The sequence below is a fragment of the Topomyia yanbarensis genome, unplaced genomic scaffold, assembly GCF_030247195.1.
Source record: "Topomyia yanbarensis strain Yona2022 unplaced genomic scaffold, ASM3024719v1 HiC_scaffold_4, whole genome shotgun sequence".
NCBI classification, from domain to species: domain Eukaryota; kingdom Metazoa; phylum Arthropoda; class Insecta; order Diptera; family Culicidae; genus Topomyia; species Topomyia yanbarensis.
The window spans coordinates 1612046-1621239 of NW_026683602.1; the positions used below are offsets into that span (position 1 = coordinate 1612046).

The 9194-nt window shown below is 46.5% G+C and overlaps 2 protein-coding genes across 12 annotated transcripts in view; one reads left to right on the plus strand and one right to left on the minus strand.

The window, feature by feature from the left end:
• LOC131695391 (leucine zipper putative tumor suppressor 3-like) overlaps window positions 1–7262 on the plus strand; it is a 76556-nt gene extending 69294 nt beyond the window's left edge. For 9 of the 11 annotated variants that reach the window (XM_058983867.1, XM_058983870.1, XM_058983869.1 and 6 more), the window contains 5 exons: window positions 3427–3842; window positions 3910–4084; window positions 5396–5797; window positions 5859–5951; window positions 6015–7262. In XM_058983867.1, coding sequence (XP_058839850.1) covers window positions 3427–3842; window positions 3910–4084; window positions 5396–5797; window positions 5859–5951; window positions 6015–6902 — 1974 coding nt within the window. In that variant the 3' untranslated portion in view covers window positions 6903–7262. The remainder of the gene's footprint in view (window positions 1–3426; window positions 3843–3909; window positions 4085–5395; window positions 5798–5858; window positions 5952–6014) is intronic. The other 2 variants (XM_058983875.1, XM_058983876.1) reach the window with 2 other exon arrangements.
• On the minus strand, window positions 7263–8473 carry LOC131695392 (uncharacterized). The gene is made up of 2 exons (XM_058983877.1): window positions 8339–8473; window positions 7263–8277 (listed from the first exon to the last, which is right to left on the minus strand). Exons 1-2 carry the CDS (start codon window positions 8399–8401, stop codon window positions 7354–7356), a joined length of 987 nt encoding a protein of 328 aa, XP_058839860.1. The 5' UTR covers window positions 8402–8473; the 3' UTR covers window positions 7263–7353.
• Window positions 8474–9194: the final 721 nt, after the last annotated feature.

The window sequence follows — 9194 nt, forward strand, 5'->3', positions numbered from 1 at the left end:
GTCTTGTGATCTGCAGCTTGATCCTGTTCATCTAGCTCTCGATCTATTGTCTCCCACACCTCCACTTCTTAAAGTGTTTCACCCATCACCGTTTGTGGACACGTCGTCCGCAAAACTCACGATTTGCCCTTTCCTGGGTAGCCGCAGTTTCAAGATCCCATCGTACATTCCGTTCCAAAAAGTTTGACCGAGAATGGAGCCCTGAGGAACGCCCGCTGTAACTCGCATAGACTTCTGCCCTTCGTTCGTCTCGTACAGAAGCAACTCTTCAGGATCTGGCATAGAAAGACAATGATCCGCATTCTGTGTAGCACTGCGGCGATGAATGCCCAGTTGGTTCTGTTAAACGCATTCTTCACATCTATCGTGACCACAGCGCAGATTCGATCTCCTCTTCGCTTCTGCCTAGATGCCTTTTCGGCACTCTCGAACACTGTCCGAATTGCATCCACTTTCGATGGTCCATTACGAAATCCAGACTGCATCTTGGACAATCCGCACGGAAGTTTCGTGAGCCTGTTAAGGATGATTCTTTCCAGGAGTTTTTCGAGGCCGGATAGCCCGGTGACTTTTCTGACTTTGCCAGCAACAGTAGTTTCTGTCCCTTTTACATTTCGGTGAAGTTGCCTTCAACTAGACACTTCTGCAGCACCATCCTGAACATGTACGGGTATGCCAAGATCGCAGCTTTCATCACCACGTTTAGTATTCCATTCGGACCGGGGGGCTTTCTTTGATTTCAGTCACTTCGATGCTTCTGCAAGTTCATCGTAAGCGTCTCGGGATCAATATCTACTTTATTCTTCCCAGCTCTTTGTGGTAGTCAGACTTGCTAAGCTTGATCTCTGACTGTCCGACCGAAGTGCTTTAACGAAGAGATTTTTGTTGAAAATTTTCGTTCTTTCACTGGTTGTCCTTTGCCGTGCCGACTGTTGGCCGATACAATAGCGAATCATCTGGTGGTCGATGTGGGTATGCTTTTCGCATACACTCCAATCCATTTTCGCCGTCGGTGGTTTACAGATCGTATCGTTGATGATACTCCTTTCCGTCCTTTCCGAAATATGCTAACACAGCACAATCGTACGTCTAACTTCGCTAGAGCTTCCTGCATCATATATCCTCTTGGTTTGGTTACTCTACTGTCTCAATCCACAGTCCTGGCATTGAAATCCACCAATGACTACCGCGGCTTTCGGGCAATCAACTGCTCGGTTAACTGCTCCAGCGTTTGGGTGAATTGCTCCAATGCCTATTTTTAGGCGCTTAACAGCTACACACGAAGACGCCGTTGATGTTGGTGATCACGAAACTTTCGTATGAGTGTGGAATCTACCCACAGCTTGTAACGCAGCCGCTCCCGTTCTGTCCGCTACCTAACTACCGTTATCAGGGGGACTTGATACGGCCCTACAATCATATCGATGTCATGCATTGTTCTATCATAGACTGCTACAATAGTTGCTGTGCGGTGTAACAATGATTCAGATTTATTTTGGTTATCTCCATTACCGTTGGCCCGTAGTCGCCCTCTTGTAAGCAGGGTATTTGAAGCCACCCGTCTGATGATCGTTGCCGTCTTCTGGAGTGCATGCACTTCGAACTCTGTGTGCAGTCTCACGCAAGTTGACCTGGTTTCCCGCATTTCCTGCACATCCTGAATCTATCGGGCCCTTGCAAACCCCTGCCAAATGTCTACAGCCCAAACTCTTGAAGAATTTCTCCCCTTGTTTATTCACTTGTTTTCAGTTCTTGGGGCGACTCTCAATGGGTACCTCAATCATCCAGCCATAAGTTTTCCTGCCTCCAGCGCCCTGTTAAGATAGGTTACCGGTAGACAAATCATCGCTGACTGAGTTCCTCCGTACTCCTTTTCTAATCGGATCGTCATGTACACTTCGTCCAGGTTGCACTGTTGCTTCAATATACCTCTCTTCTTAGCTCATCTACATCGTGATCTCATCCAGGTCCTTATACACAATTACTGTCTCCGGGCTCAGGGCTTTAACTCCCAGTGATTTGATCATATTCACCTGCATAATCGAGCTGTTAATCCTGGGATCCTCTTTCAACTCGAACGTTTTTGGGCACCTTCCAGATCTAGATGCACCTGGTCAGCCCACCTAGCCCGCTGTGCTTCTCGTCGTCTTGCACCTACCGGATTTGAGCAGAACACAATTTTAGCGGAGTTGTTCAGCATTCTCGCAACGTGCCCTACCCATCGTATCCTTCCGGCTTTGGCCTCCTTCTGGATACATGGTTCGCTGTCGAGCTCGTGGTTCATCCTTCGCCTCCATACACCCTTCCCCTGCATGCCGCCAAAGATAGTCCTAAGCACACGGCGCTCGAAGACTCCGAGTGCTTGCAGGTCCTCCTGGAGCATGGTCCAGGTTTACATTTAGTGGGTGGGTGAATTTTTTTTATTGCAATTTCTTTTGGAGCCCATGGTAGGCACCATTTCCATTGATAATGCGTCTTCGGATTTCGCGACTGTTATTATTATCAGCCGTTAGCAGTCCCGAGGTATGTGAATTGCTCCACTACCTCGAATACATCCCCTTCGATCGTAACACTGCTTCCTAGGCGAGATCTTTCCCGTTCCCGTGTAGTTTATGGCTGCTTTGATGTTCCAGCAGTTCGTTGCCGAATGAGCGCACCCTCATTCGGCAACGCTGCCTCCAGATTCTGCGCGTATGTTGTGGCGACTAATGATTGGTTCAGTCGCCCAAGATCACACCGAGGCAGGCGTCGGTATCGTACATTGTTAGTTACGGAGTTTTTGGAGTAGTTTTGCCAGGTAGTAGTCCGAGTCAGTGCCATCGATAAAAATGTGGTCGATTTGTGATTCAGTCTGTTGTGGTTACCTCCAGGTGTACTTATTGGTTTTAGCCGATTGGGCCGGTCCGTATAATCTCGTTGATTGCATGGGCAGAGGCTAAGGACCACCCGTGGGGTCTATTTTACTCATTCAGATGCGCAATACCCAGCCATTTACCAACCATTTTCAACCATATTAAACTATATAGATAATTCTCCGGAATGTCTTGTAGCACGCTGTAATTAAAATAAAATGTTAGAACACATATTTAATCCCACCTTGCAACTTTTCTGACAAACTGTACCAATTCGCGGATCCTAATTCTCTCTGACTATTGGCTAGTTTCAAAGTTTTAACATTCTCCAGAAACTTGAAGAAAACGCGACCTCCGTTCCCCTTGATCGAATCCTGGCGATTGATCACGCAGTTCGGGAACCGACTCAGAACAGTTTAACCAGTACGCTTGATAAACCTGCAAGTCAAAAATATTAATTATTCTAATACTGATCACAAAATATTAAAAATATTGGCCTACCCGAGTATTGAGAACCGAAAAACATTTCCTGAACTGGACAAACCGATTATACTAACCCCTCACTCCATTCCAGGGCAAACAGGTGATCCGTCCGATCGCATTCAAACCAGTTCCTTACAAATGTAACACACCAAATTACGCCAGCCCGGTGAACCAGAACGGTGGCCGGCTGACGGACCTAGGCGAGCGGTACGGATCAACGCCATCGCTCGGACCGCCGATGAGCATGCAGTACAAGTTTAGCAGTACGACCGATCTTCATCACCACAAGCACAGACACGGTGGTGATCACGGCAGCGCAGGAGTTGCTACCGGTTCTAACGGGCTCCCGGTTGGCAGTAGTGGTCCATCGAGCGGAATCTATCAGCATCAGTACGGGATATTGTCACGAAAAACTTCCAGTATACCGTTCAAGACCTACGACAGTCTGGAGTCGATTCTGAAGCTACCGGATAGTATGATCGCGTCCTACCCGAACCCTAGCACTGGGTAAGCTTCTTGAAAAAAAAATTCCATCGTTCGGTAATCGAGATGTTTTATTTTCTTAAAATATCAGTAGTCAATCCTCGGCGGGTATGTACGCGGCACACGATCTCCTCGACATGGCCCCCTCACCGTCCGACTCGGGAATTTCGGAACTCGAGGCAGCCCTGCGCGATCGGGACTCGGAGTTGGCCTACCTGCGGCAAACAATGGAACACAATGAGCAAGTAATATTCAAAGTTCATCAGGTTGGTAACGCCTTATGAGCGGCTGGACTAATCTGTCGATAAATTTTTGTTTGTTTGTCAAAACACCACAACTATCCTGAGATACTTGATAGTTTCCCTCATTTCTATGTGTTTCAGTGTTTGGGGGTTTTGTTTTGTTCATTTTGGCTATCTTTCTCTGCACTTTCGTATCTGTCAGCCTCTCATTTTCTTTGCCTATCTTTTTTTTCGAAATCCGTTCGGGAGTAGTGAGAATCATCTGGATACCGAGGATCACATTGATTTTAAGGTTAGGTTCTCTAGTGTCGCTCCAGAGTGCTGTTAAAAGCATAGAATACGAGAAATTCTTCGAATCCTTTTCGAACGAGGGCCGTGCCCGATTGGAATGACACTGAGAGATAAATGGTAAACAAACTATAGAGATTCAGCGTCGTTTGTTTCTAGGTAAATACAAGTAATATTAGGTTCCTTTCTGACACAGTTAACCTCACTTTTCTTGCCAGTTTACTAGTACTGTTTACATATGTCGTTTTCGATTGAGAACCTAGAAACTAACCCAGGTTAGTTGCTTCAAACGAACGTTTTTAATGAAACTGAGTTGGGTTCTCGCCAAACAGCAGTGGTGTGAGCGAACCCGAAATATATTTCAGGTTGGAACCCAACCCGGTTTTCAGTTCAGTGGCGCATAACCTAGGTTGGAAACTGGCTTCAAACAAACAGTTTGACAGCAGTTAGGTCCGAAACTGAGTTAGTTTCTGCTTCAAGCGAAAACGACAATAGACTTCGAAAAATTTTGTGGACGACTAGATTCGCTCGAAGCAAATCGCGAATAATTTTTCGATGTCCATGTAAACAGTACAAGTGAACTGTCAAACATCTTTTTAGTTAATTTTAGTCTCCGTAACCATGTTGCTTCAAAATTTCTCGGATTGCTTAGATTTTTCGATCGCCTTGTTTGTTGACCATTTTGTTAGCTCGGTCAGTTATAAGGGAATATGCAATCTACGACATGAAACGTCGTTGATGAAACAGTAGGTTTGTTCCAGTACCAGAAGAAACGGGAAGTACTTCAGTATAAACACGGAGAACATCATTCCTGTATTCTTTTCCTTTTTTCTTCATCTGGTTGTTAATGCTCCTGTTTAATCCGGTGCAACTGCGAGCAAGAAGCGTGTACTGGAACCAACAATTTCGCAGCCCGACGGTAAGGTCCTCAAGGTACCCAGCTAAATCTCACCAATCCCGGGCGGGCTTCGCCGTTTTACTCTTCTCGATGAACAGAAGCGCTCGTATCGCAGTACTGTACCGTTCGATTTTCTTCCATTAACCAAGGACAAGGAGAAACACTGGGAGCAAGAGCTGAACCGTCTGAAGGCGATCCACGAGAGCCGACTGCGGGCGGGAGCGCAGAAAGTGCACAAACTCGAACAGCTGCTAATGATGCAGACCTTCCAGTTGCGGCAGGACAAGAAGCGCCTGCAGGAAGACGTTCACCGACTGCACGCTGAATTTAGTCTAGCCAAGGAGCAGGCGGAACAGCAGAAGAGCGAACTGTGTCAACTGAAGCTCGGCGAGAAGGACCTAAAGGATCAAAACGGGGACCTGAGCGATGAGATTCAGATGTTACGCCGGGTCGTGAGTGATCTGAAGGAACGGCTGGAGGAGAGCGAGTGGAGTCTCTGCCAGCGGAACGGCGAGGTGGCTCTGATGAAGACGCAACTCAAGGATGCTCAGGTTGAGGGTGTTTCGAGGTCGTAACTGTTCACAAACCAACTAACAAAATGTTTCTTTTCAGACGGAGGTGACTACGAAAGATCAGGAGATTCTGCAGTTGCGATCGGATCTCAAGATGCAGAACTTGGACGAGATCAGCTTGAAGAAGTCGGAGGTAACTCAATTCTCTAAAAGAATCGAACAATCGTAACCCCAAATTCACCCTTTTCAATTTCAGATAAAAAAAGAACTCGACTTCGACCTGGAGATCTCCCAGCTCAACCGAATCATCATCTTCAAGGATCAGATAATCGTGGTGATGAACAACGAAATCCAGAAGTTACGCAAGGAACTGTCTGATATTTCGATCATGCGAGGCTACGAAGGGGTACCATCCGGGCGATACTCACGGTACAAGAAAAAGCTGGACTTCGTGGCGCAAAAGTTTGAAGAATCCAACGGCCGAGGCGATCACAACAAGCAAACCAGCGGCGACGGCGGAGCAGCCAAGCAAACATCCGAAAGCGAAGGCGTGAAAAAGAAAGCTGTCGGCGACCTGAGCAGTAGTGAAATCATTCGAAACTACTTCAACAGTAAACTGGAGTTGAACAAGAAACTGTTCCTAAATACGCAGATCTGCAACTATTCCGACGAGGACAAGTCGAGCATCATCGAAACATACAATGCCAAAAAGTTGCCCGATATCACGTTGGATCTGAGCAGCATAACCCGAACGGAGAAGGCAACGTCCGGCGATGAGTTGAAAGAAGGTGACCAGAGCTGTAATCAGAGTTCGTCGGATGATGACTACAAGTCTATGACGCCCACGCGAGACCAGGAAGAGGAGGAAAACGAGAACGATCCGCCGCGAGTTCTAGCGAACGTGGAAACTTCTACAAAATGTGATAACTCAGCCCCGGGACAGGAGAAGGAGCAACAGGTGGTAGCTAGGCTTCGGCAGGAACTGCAAGACTGTCGCGACAGCTTCGAACAGGAACGGCTGAAGTGGGCCGACGAGAAGGAGAAAGTCCTTATCTACCAACGGCAGCTGCAGCAAAACTACGTCGAGATGTGCAAACGGACTGCCGTACTAGAGGAAAAGCTTAAAACGTTGGAAAAACAATAATCCGAATTTGGAAGGGGGTTTGGTACACCAGATCTTGCCGATAATTTAAGAGACGTAAACTGATTTGTCCACGAAGTGGAAACCATGTTGTTGGATTTCAGCTGCTTCGGGAGCATGAGTGTTGGACGTAATTTATGTAATTACCACGAATATTCGCATTATTTTTCCGTTTATAGTTTTTAGGTAGACCCGAAGTTCAGGTCGGGTTCCACTTTTCGCTCCGTTTGAAGTTTGCTATTTAAGTAAATATATATGTATCACACTACCGCAAATGTTGTTAACGTGAGTTTAGAACAAATTTTATTTTTGTCTTTATTTTTTACGAATATAACTTTGCTCTGAACTGTTTTATAGCTATTATCTATGGTTCCAATTAATGCGTCCGAAAAAAAACCCAAAAAAACACAAACCGAATCAGTTTTTATACTTTTTTTTAATTTGCTTTGTTCAGTTAAAATTTAGCATGATCCAGGGTCAACCTATCCCGCATAAAGGGAAGACACATTCGGAGCGGTCCTTGGTCGAACTTCTTTTCGTTGCGTCTTACTGCACCACTTCCTACATTTTCCTTTCGCCCCCCGGAGCGTGGTTTAAACGTAACATAATCGGTATCCAAGATACGTCCTCCTTCGAAGCGTAATGAATGCGACTTCCGGGACTTGATGTCTGCAATAGAGTGCAACAGTGTCGTCTGCAGCGGTATCAACCGATCCAGAAAACCATTGGTATCGGAAGCGGCATCAATTCTTTCGTTGATCTCGTTTATCAACTGAAGTGATTCCCGGAACGAAATGTGCTTCATGTCTTCCCGCTTAATCAGTTCTGCGCGTATTCTTTCGATTTCCTCAATCAGATGTCGGAACCCATTGGAGGAGGGAACGCGCTTCGGAACGTTCAACAAATCTTGCCACTGCGCGGGGATTTGACAGACTTCCTCGTTGACACATACTTTGCAAGGCTTTTTGCCTGCTTTCTGGCATTGATCCGGTGATTTTGACTGCTTGTGTTGTTGCCGCCGACGGATGTTGCTATCGGAAGTGGAGGGGGAATCGCTCTGTTCAACCGATCGCCTAGGACGAATCGGTCTCTGCGACTTCTTCCATTCATCGCTACCGGGTCGTTTGATGCGGATGCGCTGCGGTGTCGGATCACGCGGACGCTTCAGCAGCTTGCCACTGGTGGTGGGCCGCCTCCTCTCCGGATGATGGCTCTCCATCAGATTGTGACCGGTGATGGCTTGTGCTAGATTGGTCGGTAAAATCGGAGCGGTGTTGGGGCGTACCTCTGGATGCCGATTCGACGCAGGGATTTTCCGCAGGTTGTAGTTCTTCGAGTACTGGTGAGCGTAGTTCTTCTGCTGGGTTAGCTGATAGGCCTGTCGGAATGGCGAGTTAGCCAAAAAATCATATTTTTTAAACCTAAACGGAACCATTTACCTTCCGACAAGGACTCTCCCGTAGAAAGTCTCGGATAATTTTAACCCCGGTGTTAGCCGCCATCCTAATAAATAGTTCAGGAAAAAATCAGAACGAGCAGATTTCAACTCCTCCGAAAGCAAAAAATTGACAAACTATGCACTGCTCCGAGCTATGCTAACTTGATCGTGCGGGAAATATTTCGCCTGCAATCACTACAATTTGAAACCATCGTCGAATGGATTGGATGTAAAAACGCCTATCGTTAGGCATCCGCGGTAGTTACTCGATCATGAAGCGAAAGTAAATTTGTTAGCTTCCAGTATGCGTTACTCGTCCGATCGGTCAAGTTCAGGGTCCCAGCTCGAATAGCACGATCGGTAGCCACCAGTACTTGTTTTAATATATGCAGCTGCGATGTTCATTCAAAATTGGCGAAGGGGTAAGCGATATCAAAGAAGGAAAAATACTTTTTTTTACTATTATGGCATGTGACCACTTAATGACGGCGGTAGGAACAAAACAAAACATAATATCTGTTAAAATAAACCGATTGTGAATTCTGAAAAAACGAGAACATTTCAGGTTTGTCCAGTTAGTTGTGGAAAATCTACTTGCCTGGAGGTATAAAATAAAAGTATATGAAAATTCAGCTTAACTGACAACAACTTGCTCAGGATCATCCCCCGTTATCTGTAGCGGGCTATTCGAAATGACGAACAAATAGCTCCCCGGCGCCTGCCATTGCCCAGGGTGGTGTGTTGCCTAACGTCCATGCCATTCTGCATCCAAGGAAGACCGAAAAGATGGCGCCGAACTAAGTGTTTCCATGTTGGTAGGTGAAACGATGCAGAAAAAAGGAGGGCGATGCCAGAGA